Source organism: Hyperoodon ampullatus, assembly GCF_949752795.1.
Source record: "Hyperoodon ampullatus genome assembly, chromosome: 1".
Lineage (NCBI taxonomy): Eukaryota > Metazoa > Chordata > Mammalia > Artiodactyla > Ziphiidae > Hyperoodon > Hyperoodon ampullatus.
Genome location: NC_136914.1, coordinates 176,906,261 through 176,930,923, shown reverse-complemented (window position 1 = coordinate 176,930,923; position 24,663 = coordinate 176,906,261). Strand labels below are relative to the sequence as shown.

Here is a 24,663-nt window from a genome sequence, read left to right as displayed (position 1 = left end):
CACCACGCACTTTGCCCTGACTCCTCAGCCCCTCCTCACAGAAGAAAAGTCCTTCCTTCAAAACGGTCTCAGGCACACTCGGGTTTAACTGGACCAATCAGATGCAGGGAGGCGGGGCTTGTTTTCTGTACAGCCTGAAGCCCGCCAAACGCCCTGACACCTCTGCGCATGCTCAAATACTTCCGTTCCTGGCACGCTATTTGGAGCGGTTTGCGCATGTGCGAGAGCGAGACGTAGATGTTTGTCCCAAGGCCTTCCCGTACCGTCCAGGCGGCGAGTCGCCTCCTGGTTTCGGAGTGTGTCCGGCGTGTGCCAGTTGTTCTCCGGCAGCAGTCGCCACTACGGACATGAACCGCGAGAGCTTCGCGGCGGGCGAGCGTCTGGTGTCGCCGGCTTACGTGCGGCAGGGCTGTGAGGCCCGCCGCTCGCACGAGCACCTCATACGGCTGCTTCTGGAGAAGGTACCGAGCTTTCGGGTCCCTCCCCAGCTGCCGCGCCCCCCAGGCTCCGCCCAGCGCCCCTGTTAGTTCCAGGACCTGCCTCACCCGCTCGTATTTGCTGGTTGAGCCCTGTCTTCAGAGTCTTTCGCAGCTGGGCATGCCATATGCCGGCTTGGCGCCGCTCAGCTCCTTCTCAGCCTCGCCAACGCTGGCAAAACCCCAGAGAGTGTTATTAGGGGATGTGGGGAGTTCGGAACTTCGAGCCCCCCCCCCTTTTTTTCCCCTAACTTCGGGTTGGGGAAGCGAGGGGAAGACCGGCATGATTTACTTTTTTGTTTGCGGATGGGGCAAAGTTCGTGTCTTCCATCTTTCACTACTCCTGGGGAACACATGATATTTATAAACTACGATATACTAACTCGAAGCAGGTGTTGCTGAGGAACTTCACAGGTCTCGTTCTTGCCAGCATCCTGAATTTTAATGTCACTGAAGTTTGACACCCCTAGTTCTAACACCCTGGTGTGAAAAATCCTAGTTGAAGATAAGGTTTGTTCGTTTTCAGTTACTTTCAACTGAGACTTTAAACCTGAGTAATCTCATTGTATGTATTTATCATCACTTTTCGCAGCATCGTGTGGATAATTGTAATACAGTGTAACAAACATTTTGCCTATTCAGAGTTTCTTCAGAGTGCTGAATTTATGTCTGAATTTTAGAAAACAAGGAGCATGGCAAAATGTGCATGGAAAAGTTTTAAAGTTCATTGAAGTAGGGTTCTGGGGAATGCTGGTTTCTTAAATATAGTCATAAGCCTTTTTTTGTTTTCTTTTTTCTTTTCTTAAGGGCAAGTGTCCAGAGGATGGTTGGGATGAAAGTACACTTGAACTCTTTTTACATGAACTTGCAATCATGGATAGCAACAATTTCCTGGGCAATTGTGGTGTGGGAGAAAGGGAAGGGAGAGTGGCATCTGCATTAGTTGCTCGGCGACATTACAGGTATGATTTTTTTAAGTACAAAGCATTTCCTTTTCCCTTTTTTTTTTTATTTTGTTAAAAACAATGGTGGCATTATTAATCATATTAAATTAAAAAATGTCCGTTTGTAACCTACTTCTTGTTTAAATAGGCATGTGAACTAGATGCAACAGGGAGATGGAAACAATGTACCTGAGTAGGTGCTTTTCAGGACAATAGGGTAAAAGTTCTAATATGAGGTGGTTATACCCTGTCAGCTTCTGGGTGATTAAGGATACTGGCTGTACCTTCTGTTAAGAATGTTTGTACTGTCTATACATTCTGTTAAGAGTGTTTAACGTAATTAACCTATTTGGTTGTTAAGAGTTTAAAATATGCTAAGGTTGTTTATAGTTTTCTATGTTTCTTTTCTAACATGGCAAGTTTTTTTAGAGAATGGTATATTTATAGAACTTTAACGTCATTCATCTGCATCTAAACTGAATCCCATTTTATAAATATCTTGTTTTGTTGCAGTAGATGTGGGAAAGGTATATTATAATTTTAGATTATTAAGTCACTTTTTTCTTTTGCGTTATTCAGAAAACTTTTCATCAATTCTGATAACCATTTAGTTGTTAGTGGTTCCAAATATGATCATTTCTCTGTTCTCCAACCTTTCTGCGAAATATAGGTAAACTCTTTAAAACTCCCGTCTTCCATGATTTTAAATCATGATGAAATTTTCCTAGGAACAGTAGAGTTTTATTTCAACCGAAATTATTGCAGTCAAAACTAATGATAATGAATGTATGACCTGGATGAAAAACTAATGGTTAAAAATAAGGTGATAACATGGTTGATAATATATGTAAAATAATGCTTTGCATGTGAGGTTGCAGTGGTAATAGAGTGTGACACGTGTTCTGTGATAACTCCAGTGTGCAGAATTTCTGATCTAGGCAACTATAAATGACAAACAGATTTTTGATTTTGAAGTGTATTCAGAGGTATCTTTAAATAGTGTATAACATGATTAAATTTAAAATGAGTGGATTTGCACACTATTTTTCAAGGAGCATGTACTTCTTCTAAACTTAAGGCAGTATTTTTTTTTTTTTTTTTTTTTTTTTGTTAAAGAGGGATTTTTTTTTTAGATGTTGGGGGTAGGAGTTTATTCATTTATTCATTTATTTTTGCTGTGTTGGGTCTTCGTTTCTGTGCGAGGGCTTTCTCTAGTTGTGGCAAGCGGGGGCCACTCTTCATCGCGGCGCGCAGGCCTCTCACTATTGTGGCCTCTCCTGTTGCGGAGCACAGGCTCCAGACGTGCAAGCTCAGCAGCCGTGGCTCATGGGCCCAGTCGCTCCGCGGCATGTGGGATCCTCCCACACCAGGGCGCGAACCCGTGTCCCCTGCGTTAGCAGGCAGACTCCCAACCACTGCGCCACCAGGGAAGCCCTTAAGGCAGTATTTGAAACATCAGCTCATCCCTGTTAGAAGTTAGTTCACTGCTCTGATTATGGAAATGGGAAGAAAGAAGAGAATTTAATGGTGCATATATCCTGGTTTTCTATTGCTGTATAACAAACCACCTCAAAACATAGTGGCTTAAAACAGTCATTTATTGTTATCTCCGACAGGTTACCTGGACTCAGCAGGTGATTATTGTGTCCGGTCTCTCATCTCTCATGTAGTACAGTCAGGTGTTGGCTGAGAGTTTAATCATCTGAAGGTTCAACTGGGCAGTTTATCCAAGTTGAGTCACTCAGATGGCTGGGAGCTCAGATGGTCTCTCCAAGTGGCTTGGCTTGGGCTTTCCCCAGCATAACAGCTGGCTTTGAAGAGAGGACCCCCTGCCCCTGACCTCCCCTTGAGCAAACCCTTCAAGAGGCCAGATAGAAGCTATAAGGCTTCTTATGACCTAGCTCAGAAGTTCCAGACCATCACTTCTGCTAGATTCTTCCAGACCAAGCAAGTCACTAAGGCCAGCCCAGATTCAGGTAGAGAGGAATTAGACCCCATCTCTTGGTGTGGCAGTGGCATATGGGCATAGGGAGAAAAGGAATTGATGATGGCCATCATGAAGACTAGCTACCACAGCATACTTGATGAATTTGTTTTGATTTAATTAGATATTTTCACATTATTAATAGTCAAGTATAGTGTTTATTTGGTTATTGTATTTGTATACTTATACAGTGGATTACTTAGAACACTGAATATTTTTGTCCAGTTGTTGGCCATTTTTTGCTTAGGTTCATTCATGGAATTGGACGATCGGGTGATATTTCTGCTGTGCAACCCAAAGCTGCAGGTTCTAGCCTTTTGAACAAAATTACCAATTCTTTGGTCCTGGACATCATAAAGTTGGCTGGTATGTACTGTGTTAATCATAATACTTTTGGCTGACCAGTCACACAAACCTTTGCCTAATTTCTTTTATTAATGCTTCTCTCCAAAAAGAGTATAAATGGCTTTTGAAAAGACAAATATATATATATATATATATATATATATATATAAAACTTTTAGAATAAGATAGAAAATCAGAGCCATAAGCCTGGAGGATGAATTTAGCAGTGAGCTTCCTGAGTGTGAGTACAGAAGAATAAGCACTAAGTCTGTTAACTCTTTTTATTTGATAGAAGTATATCATTTCTTTAAGAAGGATGCTGTTTTTTTAGTGGAATAACTAATTTCTGTTTTCTTCTTATTTGTAGGTGTCCATACAGTGACCAACTGCTTTGTAGTTCCGATGGCAACTGGTATGAGTCTAACCCTGTGTTTCTTAACATTACGACACAAAAGACCAAAAGCAAAGTACATTATATGGCCACGAATAGACCAGAAGTCCTGCTTTAAATCCATGATCACTGCAGGTAAAAAAAGAGAAGTAACACATATGTTTTTCAATGTCACAGAAAATTCAAACTTTTTATATAGAGCTAGATAAATGAAAAAGAAACTAAACCTGTTCCTATTCCTTCTTTTTATTGTGGTAAAATATACATAACAAAATTTGCCCTTTTAACAAAACATTTTTAAATGTATAGTTCCTTGACATTAAGTACATTCCTCTTGTTGTGGACCATCACTGCCATCTCTCTACAGAACTTTTTCATCCTCTGAAACTGAAACTCTACCTATTAAACAATAACTCTCCCCTCCCCACCACCCTCAGTCCCTAGCAATCACTATTCTATTTTCTGTCTCTATAAATTTGTCCTTCATATAGGTGGAATTATAGAATATTTGTCCTTTTGTGACTGGTTTATTTGACTTAGCATAATGTCTTTAAGGTTCATCCATGTTATAGCATGTGCCAGAATTTCTTTCCTTTTTTAAGACTCCCATTGTATATATATCCCATATTTTGTTTATTCATTCATTCATTCACTGGTGCACACTTGGGTTGGGTTGCTTCCACCTTTTGGCTGTGGTGAATAATGCTGCTATGAACATGGAGGTACAAATACCTGTTTGAGTCCCTGCTTTGAATGCTTTTCAGTACACACTAAGAAATGGAAGTGTTATGTCGTATGTCCCTATTCTTTAAAATGGGGATATGATCACCTGCCTCAGAAGACTGTTTTCAGAATTAAGTGGGATGACATATGAAATGCCCAACAATAATCCCTAGAGCATAAGAGGTGCTTCAGGAATGTTTGTTCTGTATACATGAGTGGAATACACGTAAATCATTACCATGAATCAAAGTACAAGGATACAGGCATCATTGAGTATAGATGAGACAAAAACTTTAAGTTGGTATTTTAGTATTTGGCTTGCTTAGGTCAAGTTGAATTTGAGAATTTAAAGTTATTTTTTGAATGGCCTCAGTCTGTTGTATGAAATGAACAGTATTGGGCTGTAATTAAACTGCATAAATAATCCTAAAGAAACTCGTGTAAAGGGATGCATAATAAGGACATATAGCAGAAATGGGTAGACTTCTAAAAGGTTTATTTTAAGTGGCATAAAGCTGTCAAGTCTGTTAATTTGCAAACTATTAACCAAAGAACTGATAACCAAACTTATAGAAAGATTGGCGTATTGAAAAACTGTAAACTTTTTCCAAATGATGTATGACTTGGACTATGTTATGTTCTTAGGAAGCAAGATGGTTGTATTCTTAAAAAAAACCCAAAAACTTGCATCATAGTTGTTTGAAAGCAAAAGTAGGGTTGAGTGTAGAGAATTTGAGAAATAATAGAGAATTAACTGTCCTTAGGAAGTTACTTATTTAAGTAAAGTTTTCTTTGTTTTAATAGCTGTATAGATATGAAACCTAGAGTTCTGTGGACCACCGTATATGAATTGATGATTTTATAGTGGCTGAAGTTTTATATTTCTATAGATAGAATGTGGACAACTTGATGTGGATTCTAAAACAGAAGACTGCTTGCCTGTAACTTTGCTTTAAATTACTGTGTGACCTTGAGGAAGGCACGTAATCTTCCTAAACTTTGGCTCCCTTATCTTTGAAGTGAGTGAGTTGAGCTAAATGGTTTCTGAATCCCTCATAGCTCTTAAATCCACAAATCTAGCCTGCTGCTAGATCTGGTATTTGAGAACACTGAAGATGTGAGTACATAATAACTCTTGTGCAAAATAATTTTTATATTTAAATTATAGAAGGCTTTTGTAAGCTATGAGATAGGTCTACTAAAATGTATTTTTCTTTAGAGGTAAAACATTAAGTTGACGATTGTGATTTGTTTCAATACTTGAACTATTATTTTTGTTCATTTCTGAAATAAAGAGAAATTTAAAATAAAACTTAAATGTTGCCAGAGAATGAGTAGATTTACTTTTCTGTGGACTGAAATTGAACTGGGCTAAGTGACCCTTTTTGTCATCAGTGACTCTTATTACTTTTTTTTTTTTTTTTTTGCGGTACGCGGGCCTCTCACTGCTGCGGCCTCTCCCATTGCGGGAGCACAGGCTCCAGACGCGCAGGCTCAGCGGCCATGGCTCACGGGCCCAGCCGCTCCGCGGCATGTGGGATCTTCCCGGACCGGAGCACGAACCCGTATCCCCTGCATCGGCAGGCTGATTCCCAACCACTGCGCCACCAGGGAAGCCCGACTCTTATTACTTTTGTAGGCATCTATTTAACATTTGCTTCCTTACTTCCCAGAATTAGTCTTTCATGTCATATCAAAATGTTAAGTAGGGCTTCCCTGGTGGCGCAGTGGTTGGGAGTCTGCCTGCCGATGCAGGGGACGCGGGTTCGTGTCCCGGTCCGGGAAGATATCACGTGCCACGGAGCGGCTGGGCCCGTGAGCCATGGCCGCTGAGCCTGCGCTTCCGGAGCCTGTGCTCCGCAACGGGAGAGGCCGCAACAGTGAGAGGCCTGCATACCGCAAAAAAAAAAAGAAAAAAAAATGTTAAGTAGATTTGTGGTCCTAATTGTGGTCTAGATGTCCTTCACAGTATTTTGACCTGCCTTTGACTCATGCTGGTATTAAGCCAGGTCTTTATTATTAGAGAAGAGTTCATTGACTAGAATAAATGTTTAAGAGTTTTTGTGTAGAATAGCACTGCTTCCTAGAGTCCACAATCTCCCCTTATTTTAGTATACTAACATTTTGGTTTCTGGTTGACTTGGTTAGGTTTTGAGCCTGTGGTGATAGAGAACGTTTTAGAAGGTGACGAGCTACGCACAGACCTGAAAGCAGTGGAGGCTAAAGTCCAGGAACTTGGCCCTGATTACGTTCTTTGTGTTCATTCTACTACATCCTGTTTTGCTCCAAGGGTGCCTGATAGGTAAATGATTTGTGAATATTGTCCTTCAGTGTTCATCAGTCTTTTACATAAAATGCACTTATACTAATTCTCAAAGATGCCTAAATAACATTTGGCAGTAAATACTACGTGAATGGACTGTTGAAGAAACAACATAATGGCTTGGGAAAATAAAAATTAGATATAGAAGAAGGAAAAAACAACTAGTACCAAGTGGAGATCCTTTTATCACCTGAGTAGATGCAGAGCATCTCTGTTTTCTTGCTCTTCTTTATGTTTCTGGACATCTTGCATCTTTTTCCTTATTGTTTACTAGAAATCTCTATGCTAAATTTTGGATTAACATACTTGTTTTTATTGCCATCTCCACTTTGATCTTATAATTAGTTTTCATATATAGGAGCTATCAGTATTAACAGATTTTAAATAGAAAATTTTAGGATTATTGTCCCCTAATTTTTTTTTTAATTGCAAGACTAACCCAGATATATAGTTAGGTGTATAATTGTCTTTGCATTTTGAGAAAAATGCAGATATTTAAGAAATTTTTTTTTTAAAAGGCAAATGTTTGCTTTTCTGAAGGATGGCCGCAGATTTTTATTCTGAAAATGTAGTAGGCTTAGATATAGTAATACATATTTCTAGTTTTGACAGCAACTGTTGGTTTCATTTTAACATTTTGAACAGAAGTGCTAATAATTTGTAAAAGAACTATTGACTTTGGACTATTTTCATAGCATCAAGTTATACTTTGGTTTTAATTCATGGAGTCATATAATTTGACAGTAATGAATGCATGTTAGCTTTTACTACAGGCAGATTTTAAGAGACAGTTTTAAAACCCTGCTCTTGAAAGTTTACCTTGCTTCATTCATGAGTCTGGATTCTATTTTCAGATCATGTTGCATATGCTTTAGTTGTTTATTCATTACTTATCAATCAAATTTTAAATTTGTATTTAAATATTAAATAAGCATCTTTAGTCTTTCTTCATTGATGTTTTTGCTATCTAGAAAAATTTTAATGTGATTGAAATAAATTACATTTCCAAAAACACCATATGAATATTTGTATTAGTTAAATTATTTATCCTTGAGGATATCTTTGTTTTTGTTTCATTTTGACTTTTTTTTTAATTGACATATTTTTAATTGATGTATAGTTGATTTGCAGTGTTGTGTTAGTTTCTGGTGTACAGCAAAGTGATTCAGTTATACATATAGATATATATATGTATATATCTATATATATAACATATATATACACACATACATATATATGTATATTCTTTTTTGTATCTTTTTCATTATGGTTTATTATAGGGTATTGAATATAGTTCCCTGTGCTATACAGTATGACCTTGTGGTTTGTTTATTTTATATACAGTAGTTTGTATCTGCTAATCCCAGACTCCTAATTTATCCCTCCCCTAGCCCCTTTCCCTTTTGGTAACCATAAATTTGTTTTCTGTGTCTGTGAGTCTGTTTCTGTTTTGTAAGTTCATTTGTATCATATTTTACATTCCACATATAAGTGATATCAAATGGTATTTGTTTTTCTCTGTCTGACTTCTCTTAGTATGGTAATCTCTGGGTCTGTCCATGTTGCTGTAAATGTCATTATTTCATTCTTTTTTATGGCTGAGTAGTATTCCGTTATATATATATATACACAGACCACATCTTTATCCATTCATCTGTAGATGCACATTTAGGTTGCTTCCATATCTCGGCTATTGTACCTAGTGCTGTTATGAATATAGGGATGCATGTATCTTTTCGAATTAGAATTTTGTCTGTGTATATGCCCAGGATTGGGATTGTTGGATCCTATGGCTACTCTATTTTCAGTTTTTTTAAGGAACCTCCATAGTCTTTTCCAGAGTAGCTGTACCAGTTTACATTCCCACCAACAGCGTAGGAGGGTTCCCTTTTCTCCACACCTTCTCCAGCATTTATTAATTGTAGACTTTTTAGTGATGGCCATTCTGACTGGTATGAGGTGATACCTCATTGTAGTTTTGATTTGCATTTCTCTAATACCTAGTGATGTTGAGCATCTCTTCGTGTGCCCATTGGCCATCTGTATCATTTTGAATAACTGTTTTGGAATGTTTACAGTATGCGTGGTATAGTGCTAAGTACATTTTACATGCGTTGTCTCCTTTGGAAAAAATCAAAAAGGTTTTTTTTCAGTCAGTAGAATTCTCATATACTATATTTTGGTGATGTTACATAATGAATGTTTCTGATTAGAGTGAACTTTAGGAAAATGGTGATGCTCAGTTATTAGTAATATGTTTGAATTTCTGATTTTATTAAATTTAAAAATACATTTTGATTTCTTTAAGTTTAATTCCTTTATAGTCTTAATTTGAACATATATATTGTCTTTATTAGTTAACTGGACAGAGAGTATTGTGGGGCAAAATCAAAGAAAATGTTAAAAAAAAGAAGAGTATCATTTCTTCAAATTGAGCAACACCTCAAATTGGCTTCTAAGTTAGAATACAATCTGATTCACATGGAAAATATTTTTTTCTGCTTCTCTTTGCCTTTCTCATACACATTGAAAATATTAGCAAATTTGATCAATTCAGAATATTTAAAATTACTCAAGTGATTTTTTTAAAAAAATAGTACTTTATGTTATTATAGTGCCTTACTCTCAAGGAAGCTTGTTATCAAGGAATACTTTCATTAGAACACAAACATGTGAAAGTGCCTTTTATGAAGAAAATACTTGTGTGTATCCCAGAAGGTCCATTTTGTTAAAAACAAAATCTGATAAGTTTTCTGCCTTGATTTGTGAGGTTTATGAAAATGAGTGATAAGTTTTTAATTCATAAAACTTTTAGGGAAGTAAATTGAAAACTTCTGACAGTTGAACAGAATAATGTTAGTTCTGTTTGTAGTTTAAAAACATATTAATGCACAGCTACTATAAAAGGAAAATGTATTATGTGTAAGTTGATAATTAAACCATATAATATATATTTGTAGTACATTTATCTGAGAAATAATTTTTATTCTCTCAAAATGCTTTGCTTCCAAATTTTTTATACTGTAGAGAGAACGTTTTTTAAAAATTAATTTTATCAAACCATAGGATTTAGTTTTAGCTTCATAGTGTGAAGACTTTTCTGTTAGAGATGACTTCAGTCACAAATATTATTTGGTTTTGCAAAGGAACATCATTTATGACACTCTAATTGAAATTTATTATCTTACTTTGCATAAAGTTAGACTCTCAGATTGTTTTAATATGGGGAGTGTCAAATGAAGGCGTACGAGTGAATTTAAAACCAGCAGCTATTTAAAAGATTGTTTAGTATCCAAGTTGTTGGAAAATGTTATTTTGGTACTGAAATATTTTAATGTTCTGTATTTTTTAATACATTAAAGTCTATTTGAAAATGTATTTTTTGCTTTATGAGATGCTTAATGTGAGATTTCTTAACATTTCAAGATATGCTGATTATTTTGCAGATATTAGTTTAGGATGATAAGCAACTGAAAGCATTTAAAAATGAGCATATCAGTTTTGTAAGAGGTCTTTATAAATAATCTGCTTCTTGCTTTTTATATAGGAAATTTTCAGGTGATTTAAAAGCTACCATCTATGTAAGATTTTTCTAAATACACATTTTCTTATTTATTGGTGACATTAATTTAAAAGCTTTTTCAAGTTTATCCTTAAATGCCTGCTATGCATTTCCAAGGTGCCAAACTATATGCTAAAGTACTGCTGTAGAAATTTCAGTTTCTCTTTTTTTTCCCCTATTATACTTTAAGGATAACTATTAAATTAAAAAACTTTTCTCGTAATTTATTAAGACAGAGTATGAATATGTCTTTCTATTGAATATGTTTATAGATTAGAAGAACTGGCTGTGATTTGTGCTAATTATGGCATTCCACATATAGTTAACAATGCTTATGGAGTGCAGTCTTCAAAGTGCATGCACCTCATTCAGCAGGTAAGAGAGTTTCAAAAGATATGTCAGGGAAAAATGGATTTTAACATATTTGGGATTATTACTTTGTTTTCCTTACAACCTAGTACAGAAAAACAGTTAATCTAGCATCTTCTAATTCATGGAGCATTAGAAATTTGCATCCAGTAGTCACTCAGTAAAAGTCATTATTCTTTGCTAGTGTCATTGGACTATAGTTTTGGTCAGCACCAACATGGAAATACTTTAGTAGCTTATTTTTTTAACTTTCTGAGAATGTTCCATTGCCAGTGTTTTCATTTTTCTAATATAGTGGATTATAGTGTTTTTAAAACTATATTGATTACTTGTTCTATATTCTATATTTAGTATTTAAGAAATCACTTTACCTTTATATCCTAGACTGAAAATGACTTCATTTATAAACATTTTAGCATAAAACTATGGAGTTGGCAGGTTTTTAAAAACTGTGATTTTATTTTTTTTAATTTTTATAAGCATCACCTAGATCCCAGTCATCTGTTTTAGATTCTTATTTTTAAAACATGTCTGAGCTTCCCATCCCACTCAGAGTAAGAGTCACAGCCATGGCTCTGTGTCCTCAGGCGTCTGCAGCTTCCCTGATTTCATTTCCTGCTGCTCTCCCTCTTACCCACCCTCCTGGCACATTTTCCTCCTTTCTCTTCCTCTTGTCCTACCCGTGTGCACCCCACTCCTGCTCATACCTCTTGTTAGGTTGCTTTTCTAGAGAGTTGCGTGGCTTCTTACCTGACTTTCTTTAGGTTGATGAGACTTTCTCAGACACCTTATTTGAAATAACACCTTCTTCCTTGCCAGCATTTTCTATCCCTCTTTTCCTGTTTTGCCATATTCATTGATTTTAAAGTACACGTTTTTCCATGTTATATCTCTGAAATTGAGGTGTCTTATAATGTTAAATGGCAATGTTTATTCTTACCTAGCGGTATGTAAAGTAATGGTGCTTCTTGAAATTGATGGCCTCTTTCTCTTTTTCGCCATAGCACTTGTCACCATTTGATATGATGTTTGTTTACTGTCTACTTATTGGTAGTGATTAGAATTAAGGTTCTGTTAGGGAAAGGACTTTGTTTTGTTCACTGTTATGTCCTCAATACTTAGGACAGTACCTGGTACATAACTGACACTCAATAATTGGTTACTCAAACAATTGAATGAGTAAATGATGTATTACATTTACTTACAGTGATTAATTATTCACACTATATCAGGATATGGGTAGATATTATCTAGGTATGATATGAATTTTATGATTTGTGTGCATAATGATGTTAGTCAAATATTCAGTTTTGACACACATGTGATTTGTGTTATGTGGATAAGAGTTATTCAGGATTATCTGTGGCCTTCTGCCATGTGGTGGTGAATGCTCCTTAGCCCTGTAGATCCTATCTCATAAATTTTTTTGTTTTCTCTTTTGTTATTTTGAGTACTAGTATTATCTCTGATATAAATATGGTTTATACAGTAGTATTAGCTGATTTGCTTAATTTCTTTACTCAAAGGTTGTACCAGTTAGAATGTAATTGACTGCAAGTAACAAAAACCCAACCCAAATTAACTTAATCAATAAGGAAATAGATTAGTTTACATAACAAAAGAAGTCCAGAGGTGGAGTGGTTGTATGCATGGTATTCGAGGGTTTCTTAAAACCTTTGAGAAAGACCATTTACTGTTTCCTTGGTATCCTTTTGCATTATTCCTTAACTTTTTAAGGCTTATCACAGTGTCAGACTAGATTATATCTGATTTGAATGGTAGCAGAGGAAGGTTGTACAGTTATCTATGCTGGAAATCTTGAAAAAACATACTATTTCAGTGATTCATTTTTATTCCTCCTCCCCTTTTTCCTTTCTCCTCCTCTTTAATTTTTGGCAGCTTTAATTCTTTTAAAAGTCAGATATTCTAGCATTCCTAAACGTTTAGAAAAGTGAGGAAAGGGTAGAAGATCACTCATAACCCTGTTACCCTAACAATTACCCTTAATAATTTGTGTATCCCTTTTTTCTCTTTAATACATATACGTATTGCTTTTTACATGGTTATAGCCATTGTGTACATTTAGTATTAACTTTCTAAAATGTAGTCAAAAGCATATTTAATTTTTAAACTTAAATATAAACTTAGATTATATTTCTATACTCTCCACATGCTTATAAAGTCTTCATAATGATCAGTTTAATGGCTCCTTAACATTTACCCATATGTTATGTACTTAACTCAGCAGTGCTCATTGTTTTGGTGCTCATGACATATTTTTGAATACTAGAAAATTTGGTGGTGTAATTGAAGAGATTAAGACTCTTAAATGAAAACAAGCTCCAGGATACAATATGAAAGCTGCCCATGGAGTTGTGTATCACGAATACCCTACTTTGTCATCACCTCTCTTCATTCGTGAGGTGGTTTTACTAAAATTTTAACCAGAAAATAACACTATAAGATGGTAAATGAATTTTTATAAGGTAGCTGTTGTATTGTTGCAGATACTGTATTACCTTCTAGAATTGACATTTCTTTAAAAAAAAAAAAAAAAGCAGTACATAAACATTGGCCCTCACAAAAAGAGGTGGTGTCCCTATTGCTTTCAGCCAAATAAATACTTGGGTCTTATTCAGTGCTAGTTGTTTCATGACACTCTAAAAAATTAAAATTAGCTTTAATTTATCTCAGTAGTTTTTATCAGTTATACATACCATTTACTGAGTACCCATACCCACCATGTGTCAGACATCCTGCTAGACTTTTTTTTTTTTTTTTTTTTTTGCAGTACGTGGGCCTCTCACTGTTGTGGCCTCTCCCGTTGCGGAGCACAGGCTCTGGACGCGCAGGCTCAGCGGCCATGGCTCACGGGCCTAGCCTCTCCGCGGCATGTGGGATCTTCCCAGACTGGGGCACAAACCCGGGTCCCCTGCATCGGCAGGTGGACTCTCAACCACTGCGCCACCAGGGAAGCTCCCTGCTAGACTTTTAAAGTTTATTAAGTTAATCCTAACAGTTTAAGGTGTACTTCCCATTGTTTCCATTCTACAAGTAAGGAAACAAACTCGGAAGTATTAAGTGACTTGCCTAAGGTCCCAAGCTGCAAAATGGCCCATATAGTTCAGTGTGACTCCAAATCCCTTTATCTTCCTCTAAAAAACAAAGTACTAAAATTGGGAAGCTTTCTTGAGAAGATAGTATTGTAACAATCAAGCAAACAATGAAGAAAGAGGTATAACTAAAATGTTTCAGAATTTTTTTTTTTTTAGGACAGTGTCTCAGAATGACTCAGTGCTGAGCATATAGAGCATTCTGATATGCATATGTAGTCCCCAGGAAATTAGCTTTGCAGAACCTATACTTCTGACATATAGTAAACTGACTAATTTAGGAGACTCATGGAATATGGATGTGAGGACACATTAATAGAGAGGGTTGTAGTAGAGTCACAGAAATACATAGAATTAAGGATTGTAAAGCTCCCCGAGTGTGGGAAGCAGCAACTTTGTTTATTGAGAATTTGAGAGAAGTAGGTGTTATACTAGTTATTCATAGACCTAATTGTCAGTTCATTCAACAGATATTTGCAGGGTTCCCACGGATGTGCCAGGCGGCAGGGTAGGCACTGGGGATGCAGCAGTAAATACAACAGAACCTTTATCCTCATGGAACAGAAGCAGACAGTAAACAGTAAGGATGACAGGCCTTGATAAATGCTCTAGTATTTGTGGGGGAGGAGTATCAGATGGCGTGATCCAGGAAGTCCTCTCTGAGAAGTAACATTTGAGCAGAGCCCCGAGTGTTATGAAGGCATGAGCTGGGCAGCTCTCTGGAGAGATTCCAGACAGAAGGCAACATCAAGTGCCAAGACATTGAGGCCGGGGTGTGCTTGGAATGCATGAGGCCAGCGTGGCCGGACCAGGGCAACTGAGAGCAGTGGTGGTCGTAAAGAGATTTGAGGTGTGTTAACTGAGGTGTGTTAAAGATTTGAGATTTTCTTCTTGGTATGGTCATCAGCCATTGGAGGGTTTTGAGCAGGAGAGTGACATGTGACGGCTGCGCTGCGGGGAATGGCCTGTAGGAAGGCAAGCGGGGAACGCTGTTGCAGTAGCCCACATGAGATGCATTGGTGGCATGGGCCAGGGTGGTTGCTGTTAAGGTGTTAAGAAATGGTTGGATTCAGATGTATTTTGAGAGTCGATCTTACACGGTATGCTGATGAACCAGATGCAGGGAACGAGGACATGAGGATTCAGGGACTCCAAGGCTTTCGGCCTGAGTTGCTGGAAGGATGGAAATGCCATAGGAATAATATTTTATTTTTTAAACATGGGCTCTTCATCCTGATTACCTAGGTTTTTGCCTGGGTGACTTTCAGTAAGGTGCTTTAACTGCCTGGATTTGAGTCCCAGCTGTGCTATTAACTACATTTCTGACCTTGGGCACGTCACTTTAATTTCACTGTGCCTTAATTTTCTCATCTGTAAAATAGCTATTATTGTGGCATCTGCCCAGATAGCTATTGCATGGGTTAACTGAGTTAAGAATGTAAAGTGCTTAGAACAGTGCCTGATGCATAGTAAGTTCTTAGTAAATTCTGGCCGTAATTATTGTATGAACAATGATCTGTTTTATTCACTGCTGCTATGCCCAGAACCTGGAACAATGTTTGGCAGATGATAGGTGCCCAAATATTTGTTCCCTGAATAAATGAGTAAATGGATGAACTGATAAATGGCAACCGTTTACTTCATAGGACATGCTCCTGTGTTTCCGATTCTGTTTAAGCCCTTGCACCCTTCTGGTGTTTTTCTCTCCTCCTCATTAATGGCCCCAGACTTTAGTGTGGAGAATGAGGTCTATACACTGTTCCTGAGATTGGGTCCAGCCTGTTTGTTTTCTTGCCACAGAATTTGCTACCCTTTGAATGCTTTCTGTGTTTTAGTGATGAAGGGATTCTAGCAACGTCTGGTGCACTGATTGCTCTCTTAGTACTCCTCGTAATTTAGGTTCAGATTTCTCTCAGGAAACCTTGGGCACTACTTAAATGTTAAAAAAAAAGGCAACTCTGACTGTTCCACTTTATTTTTATGTGCTACTTTGCACGGTTTTCAGTTATTTATTCAATTAGTCTCATATGCTTCTCTCTGTTTTCCTGTGATAAGGTGAGATTTTCTCTGATCATAGTTCATGAGGAAGTTAGAAAGGAGAATGACAGGGGAAGGTTAAGATTTAAACAATCATGCGATAGCCTCCAAAGTTGTCTGTGCCCCTTCCCTTTTCTGCTTTTGCTGCTTCTACCTATTGCCTGGATCTGGCCTCTTAGATTAGGCTACTTCTGTCCTCTTCTATCTGCTCCTTCAATTCTCCCTCAGCTATGGATGTGGATATAAAGTGGGAGGATGAAGGTCAAATATGGTTACAATATTAATAGGAATGTAGATTGTGAATACAGATTGAAAATCTGTGGCTACAGATGAAGAAAAAAACTATCTTAGTTGAAATTTAGATAGTATCTCAGTTTTTAAGAGGAGGAAATTGAAGCACATTAGGCAGAATGTTATAGACTATGTCGCATGGGACTAGAACTTAGTTTTACATTTCTAGCAAGTATTCCGTTTTTCACCAGAATACTAGATTTTCACTTGAAGTTCATTTGCCGTGGAATGAGATCATCTAAGATTATAACATTAGGAAACATCAGTTATGTAGAAACTCTTACGTAGAAACTCTTATGCCAAGAGTATACCCAAAAAATTCCATTAGTTGAAGTTAAAAATAAAATTTTTCTTTTCTCCTTTATTATCCAAGTGGTGGTAGGAGCAGAGCTTGTTGCTTAAAGTGGTCACGCAGGTTAGTAGATTATCCAAGCATCAAAGAGAGGCACTTAATGTATAATTTATTGATTGGCAGCATGGGTGGCTACAGGCCACTCGTGAACTCACAGAGGGTGTTTAAAATTACTTAATAGTTGTAGGACCCACTGTTGTTATTTATTGTCAAATAGAAGATCACAGCTGAAAGACATGGGAGGAATTTGCTCTCTCTTACCCAATTTTAAGGTGAAAAGTTCTGTTTCATTGTAGTTCCCACCTGAACTGATACTGAAACTCTGCCTTCCTCACAGGCTTGGTGTGAAGATTAAATGATTTATGTGTGAAAGCAGCTTGTAACTATAAAGTGCTCTTCCACATATAAGGAGCAGCATTTAAAAACTCAGTTTAATGCTTAAAAATATTTTACTGGCATCGGTACAAAGAAAACAAAAATCTTTCATCTGTTTTTTGTTTCTGTGCATTGTTTTAATGGTATTTATTAATAGAAGTTGCTGTCTCTTCTTCTAGAAACTAATATGTAATACTACATCTTATTCCATTTTCCATTCTAGGGGGCTCGGGTTGGTAGAATAGATGCTTTCGTTCAGAGCTTGGACAAAAATTTTATGGTTCCAGTAGGTGGCGCTATAATTGCTGGCTTTAATGATTCCTTCATTCAGGAAATAAGCAAGATGTATCCAGGTAAATAAATCAGTTGCTCTTCAGAAAAAGTAACTAACAAACAAAAATCCATTTGTACATAGGCTACTGTAATAAATCTTAATTTACAAAGCTTTTTTCCCCTTCTGAATGTAACTTATCATCCTTATTTCAGGAAGAGCTTCAGCTTCACCTTCTTTAGATGTCCTTATTACTTTATTATCACTTGGATCGAATGGCTACAAGAAGCTATTAAAAGAAAGAAAGGTAATCTTTCCCGTTAGGTGTAAACAATACTGTTGACTAAAACAGTACTCCAAAGTATTGGTGTTTTTGTCTATTGGTTTATCACATTGGGATGTAGATACCTAGCAAAGTCCTAGGGGATTTACTTTGATCTGGACCCTCCCTAGGTGGTTTTCAATTAATCATTGTTATCCTGTCTGTTCAGATATCCTGAGGAATCTTGGAAAAGTGATTTTTGCTTTTGTGTTTGTTTTTGTCTTAAAAAACTCCTGCATCAGGGATTCTTATTATTTCGGTAAAATTTAATTCATTTATCACTTATAGGTAGAGGCTCTTAAAAGACAAATGGACAAATTTTTTCTTTTTAGTTTTGGAAGCCTGAAGATTTGTTTAGTTGTGACATGTCAGTTGCAGGAGGAAGAGCCAGGTCAGATGTTGGCCAACTTCTCATTCTAAAATAATAAGTCCATCCCTTGGCATTATTAGAATGCTGAACTCATTGATTATGTTGGTTATGAAAAGAAAAGTGACATTTGTGCTTAAAAATTGGACTTTGTGGGCTTCCCTGGTGGCACAGTGGTTGAGAGTCCGCCTGCCGATGCAGGGGACACGGGTTCGTGCCCCGGTCTGGGAAGATCCCACATGCCGCGGAGCGGCTAGGCCTGTGAGCCATGGCCGCTGGGCCTGCGCATCCGGAGCCTGTGCTCCGCAACGGGAGAGGCCACAACAGTGAGAGGCCCGCATACCGCAAAAAAAAAAAAAAAAAATTGGACTTTGTCTCCAGCACTAAAAACTAGTTTAATTCAGGGGCAACTCCAAAATTGTAGACAAACAATGTTGGTAGGGCAGATCAGACTAAGATGTTTTATTCATCTCCCATTTGGGAGAGCTAGAGGCCCCTGGTACAGTTTTTGTATCTGTATAACTTTCTAACACTTTGTAGCAATTACAGTCCCTTAGATTTATAATAGTAATTTATATATTTTAAAGTATTTTCATGTATGTCATCTGAGGGATCCTCTCAACAGCATTATGAATATGTAACAGAAGTTTAACATTTTCTGTGCCCTGTTTTACCCTAGTCCCTTTCTCCCCACTAATTCAACGCATATGAAAGTAATTATTTACTTTCCATTGTTAGGACATCTCTTAAGATTTACGTGATATAGGAAAAGATGCTCAACCTCAGTCATTAGGGGAATGCAGATTAAAACCACAGTGAGTTACCACTACACACCTAGGAGAAGGGCTAATATTAAAAAAACAAACAAACAATAAAAACAGCACTGGCAAGGATCTGAAGCAAGTAGAACTCTCACATATTGCTGAGAGGAATGCAAAATGGTACAGCAACTTTGGAAAACACTTTGGCAGTTTCTTATAAACATTTACTTACCACATAAACTAGCTGTCCCACTCTTAGCTGTTAACTCAAGAGAAATTAAAATTTGTATCTGTACAAAAACCTTTATATGAATGTTCATGGTGATTTTATTGATAATTGCCAAAACCTGGAAACAACTGAAATGTCCATCATCTGGGGTATAAACAAACTGTGGTACGTACATACTCAGCAATAAAAAGGAACAAACTACTGATATATGCAATACTGTAACAACTCTCAGATGCATTACGCTAAATGAAATAAGCCAGGCTTGAAAGGCTACATATTGTATGGTTTTATTTATATGCCATCCTGGAAAAGGCAAAAAAATACCAGGACAGAGAAAAGATCACTGGACGCTAGAGGCTTGGGTTGGGGGAGGGGACTATTAATGGTAGTGAAATGTTTTGTATCTTGTTAGTGGTAGTAGTTTCATGACTGTATATGTTTGTCAAAATTCGTAGAAGTGGACACCTGAAATTGTACTATATGTAAATTATGCCTGAAAAGAAATTTTAAATGATTAGACTAACACTCCAGTTTGATAAACTCCAAGAAGTAATCATCTCGTTCTGGCCAGGAGAAAACCTCAGCAGAATCTTTCAAGGGCCCTTCTCCGTATGACAGATGAAGACTGTTTATAGGTGCGGAAAGCCATCATTTCTCTGTATGAGAGTTGAGTTGTATCCCATGTCAGTGAGTCTTAGCTCTCCTATCACTAGTTGTTTCACTATGGAAAAGGTTCTTGAACTCACAGATTTTATTTCATTACTTGTGAAAGAAACAGTTGCTATCTCAGGCCACTTCTAGTTCTAAAAGATTGTAGAATATTTCCTGAAATAAAACAGCTACTTTCTGGGCCGTGAGCATTATAATCATGGGAATTGGCCTGCACACATCATATGGGTACTTTATACATCAAACTCAAGTTTGAAATTTTTAAGATGATGGTCTCTTCAGTTTCATGGTGCCTCCTATCCATTTCCACCCCTATTAAGCTGTCTTGACCCCTCCCATCCCCCATCTGAACAATGACAAGCCCATGTAAAACAGCACGGTCTGCAGTATGGACTATTGTTTCCTTGAAACTGAAAGTAGATGACGTTGAGTGTAGGATAAGTTTCCTTGAGTAAATACTTAGTTTACTAAATATCTGTTGAGCATCTGTTATGTGTCAGGCACATAATATTTTTTTTTTTTTTTTTTGCGGTACGCGGGCTTCTCACTGTTGTGGCCTCTCCCGTTGTGAAGCACAGGCTCTGGACGCGCAGGCTCAGCGGCCATGGCTCACGGGCCCAGCCGCTCCGCGGCATGTGGGATCCTCCCGGACCAGGGCACAAACCCGTGTCCCCTGCATGGGCAGGCGGACTCTCAACTACTGTGCCACCAGGGAAGCCCCAGGCACATTATATTGATAGAGCAATCAATAAAATAGACAAAGATACCTGCTCTTATGGAGCTTGCATTCCATATGGAGGACACCAGCAATAAACAAATCACATAAAATATAAATATTTGTTTAGTATATAAATTACAAAGCTGAAAGTGCTGTGGAAGAAAAGAATAAAGTAAAACAAGGGGGGGTTGGGGATGATGTGCGGGGGGAAGTGGTGAGAATTGATTTTTTAAATGCAGTGGTTAGTGCAGGCCTCATTGAGAACGTGACATTTGAGTTGACTTGAAGAAGTTTGAGAGAGTATACATGTATGATGGAGAAGAGTGTTTCAGGCAAAAAGCCAGTACCAGGAATCGGGGTCGAGTCAGTGTGTTTGAGAAGCAGAGAATAGGCCAGTATGGTTGGAGCAGCGTGATCAAGGAGAGTTGTGAGAGTTGAAGTCAGGATGGTAATGGGGGTGGGCTGGTCATGTAGGGCTTTCTAGGCCATATAAGGTCTTTGCCTCATATTCTGAGTGAGATAGATAGAGAACCATTGGAGGGTTTCGAATAGAGGAGTAACGTGATCTGATTTATATCAGGAAGGATATAAAGGATCCTTGAAGGATCCTCTGGTTGAAGGATTGATCTGGTTGCCGTGTTGAGAATCAATTAGGGGGGCAAGGGTAGAAGTTGAGCTTTTGCAGAAATCAGGAAGTGATGTTGACTTGGATCTAGATGGTGCCAGTAGAGGTAATGGAAGTGGTTGGATTCTAGCTCTCTTTTGAAGATTGAGCCAACAGGAATTCCAGATGAATGTATTGTGAGTGAAAGAGAGACATCAAGAATAATTCTGAGGTTTTTGACCTGAGCAGCTGGAAGAATGGAAGAGCCATTAACTGAGATGGGGAAGCCCATGGGATGGAGGGGAAGGCCAAGAGTTCAGTTTCAGACAAAGTTGAAATCACGATGTCCTCTGACGTCTAGGTAGAGATGTAGGTATGGAGTGCGATACGAGTCTAGTGTTAAGAGAGAGAGCTGAGCTGGACATAAACATTTGGGGGAGTTAATTGGCTAAGAGATTAGCTGGGATTTTAAGAGAATGAGTCTAAAGAAAAGAAGTGCAAGGACTGAGCTCTGGGGCACTCCAACATTAAGAGGTCTGGGAGAAGGAAAGAGATCAGAAAAGGAGACTGAGAAGGAGGGAAAGCAAGAGCGTGGAGTCCTAGAAGCCAAGTGAATGAAGTGTATCAAGGAGGGAAGTGTGATTGCCCAGTGCCACTGATAGGTCAGGTAGAGTGAGCACTAAGGTTTAACTACTGGGTAGAAAAGTTTCATGTAAAATCATTCTTAACATAGTCTTTCAATGCAGGGCTTGTGTTATCTAGCAGATACCATATATGTGTAGATACACTTCTGTATATATATGAAGTTATAACCCCTAATACTGAGCACTTACCATGTGGCAGGCTCTCCTTGAAGCACTTTGTCACGTATTCATTTAATCCTCACAGCAGCCCTGTGAAGTGTTATCCTCATTTTCACAGGAAATGTAGTGACAGAGAAGTAATATGTATGAGGTAAATTGTGGGACATGGATTTAAATCTAGGCAGTTGGGCTTCTGATCCTCTCTCTTAAAACCTCTAAACTGTACTTTTTTTTTTTAATATAGGTAAATAATGTAGTTTGGTAGCAATGTAGCTACTTTAAATAGCTATAAATCTGAAGACCTAGGTCTACTAATATCCAGAGGATGCAAAAACAATAATACATTTAGCAGCTTTGGCCAAAAAAGCTCAGTTGTATTTTAGATATACACTATTTGCTTGCGCAGAACCACTGTTGCTGGGGAACTCCCTCTCTGACTCCAGGTGGTCCTGGTGAGACTGTCAATCACAGGGTCCCTTCTCCTCTTTCTTAGGGGTGGCCACGTGATCTGGCTAGCCTCGTTCGCCAGGTGGACATGTGGAGATAGAGTCCTTCCAGCAGATTTGATAGTTCATTTAGAGATGTTGTGTCTGTTGCTTTGCAGACACCGTAAACTATAAGGATGTAATCTTATGACTCTCAGCTGCCATATTTCTGGCCATGCCAAGAAAGCCTTCTTTAGAGAACATAAGAGGGAAAACAGAACTGAGAGTCATTTGAGTCTCTGGATCCAGCCTTACCTGCTTGTAGAACTGGCTGTTAGATGACCAATAAATTACCTCTTTCGTTTTAAACTAGATTTCTAATGCTGGTACTTCCTTTTTTTTTTTTTCCATTGAAGTATAGTTAACTTACAATGTTATATTAGTTTCTGATGTACAGCAAAGTGATTCAGTTATACATATATTCTTTTTCATATTTTTTCCATTATGGTTTATTACAGGATATTGAATATAGTTCCTTGTGCTATACAGTAGGACCTTGTTGTTTATCCATTCTGTATATAATAGTTTGTCTAATGCTGATACTTTTGATTCCTCTTATACCCTTCATAATGTTTCAAACAGTCATTTCTTCTTTTCCATTGTTTCGGCCACAACTCCCTAAGTAAAGCCCTTACCATATCACACCTGGATGGTTACAATAACTTACTAACTCTTCTCCTGATCCCCAGTCTTGGTCTACTCTAATTTGTCATGATGTAGAGCAGTGCCAGATTATATTCTTAAAATGGGGAAGTCCCTTTTGGTCCAGTGGTTAAGACTGTGCACTTCACTGCCAAGGGCGCGCGTTCAATCCCAGGTCAGGGAACTAAGATCCCACAAGCCGCTCAGCGTGACCAAAAAAAAAAAAAAAAAAGATTATATTCTAAAAATGCACCTTTCTTCAAGTTATTCCACTTTGGGTTTTGGTTGCTTTTTTGGTTGCCTGTAAGACAAAGTCCAAACTCCTTAGCCTCCCATTATGATCCATCATGATCCTTTGTGGTCTGGTCCCACATTACCTGAGCAGCACTGGCCCCTGCTCGTTCATTCATTCAAGCAAAGAAATGTTTATGCATAGGCCCTAAGGTTAAATTTACGAACAAGACTGACATAGTTGTTACCCTTAAGGAAATTGTAGTCGGGGAAATCTACATATTAAATAAATAATTACAAGTCTGATGAGGGTTATGAAAGAACAAGCAGAGTATATGAGAGCATATATCACCTAACCCAGCTGGGGCACCTAGCCCAGCTCTCACAGGGTCAAGTGTCACTAGAAGAAGTGACATCTATTCTATGAAAATGCAACTCGTGCACTTATTAAGTGGCCCCCATGGTTTAATTGTAGGCTAGAATTGATGACTAGCCTAAATGTAGAATTCTTAAAGGGTATTTTAGACTGAGTCTGGAAAGCAAAGTATTGTGCAATTATTGGAGATTTTGTGATTTAGATCACTTTCCTTTAGGGTAAGTTTAGATTCAGTAGGTCTGGAGTGGGGCTTAGACACTGCATTTTAACTAAACTTCCCTGATAAATCTGATGCACACCCAAGTTTAAAACCCATTATTTTGAGGCACACAGGTCACTTGTATCTGTAACGGAAACTTGGAGAGGAATATATCATAGCATTTTAATACTTATACATAGATAATATTTCATGGAGTTTGAGGTGAACTGCACAAATATCGCAAATATCAAAGCTTTAAAATATAATTTGTTAGTTTTCTATTTATTTCTGGTATTTTTAGTTGTCATAGTTATAATCTTTTCTTATACCGTAGCTACTTTTTACCTTATATTGATCAGTCTGCAGGTTTGGCTAAAATTTCATTTTTAAACTAAATAAATAGAATATGTTGTAGCTCAAACAATAAAACCATTACACAAAGTTTTAAGTTAGACATTTTAAAACTATACTTTATAGATGCAAATTTTTTAATTTTTATATGCTGTTATTATAATATCAAATAAACATACTATTCAGTTTTTCCTGTTTTTGTTCTTGAATTGAAACTGTAAATAATAATAGCTAATAATATTAAATATTTGCTATATAAATTAATATAAGTCTTGAGTAATTTTATAGTAAACTTATTTAATTAGCAAATTAAACTGACTGTTTCAATGCACATCCCTAAAAAATTACCA

General features: G+C 37.5%; 1 protein-coding gene across 1 annotated transcript in view; it reads left to right on the top strand.

Moving 5' to 3' along the window:
- Positions 1 to 332: 332 nt before the first annotated feature.
- Positions 333 to 24,663, top strand: part of SEPSECS (Sep (O-phosphoserine) tRNA:Sec (selenocysteine) tRNA synthase) — a gene marked incomplete at its 3' end in the record, with an annotated part of 34,335 nt that continues 10,004 nt past the window's right edge. The window contains exons 1-8 of the mRNA XM_079697034.1: positions 333 to 461; positions 1,284 to 1,438; positions 3,652 to 3,770; positions 4,117 to 4,275; positions 7,012 to 7,165; positions 11,021 to 11,123; positions 17,509 to 17,638; positions 17,772 to 17,863. Of these exons, the coding sequence (XP_079553160.1) occupies positions 348 to 461; positions 1,284 to 1,438; positions 3,652 to 3,770; positions 4,117 to 4,275; positions 7,012 to 7,165; positions 11,021 to 11,123; positions 17,509 to 17,638; positions 17,772 to 17,863 (1,026 nt within the window). The 5' untranslated portion in view covers positions 333 to 347. The remainder of the gene's footprint in view (positions 462 to 1,283; positions 1,439 to 3,651; positions 3,771 to 4,116; positions 4,276 to 7,011; positions 7,166 to 11,020; positions 11,124 to 17,508; positions 17,639 to 17,771; positions 17,864 to 24,663) is intronic.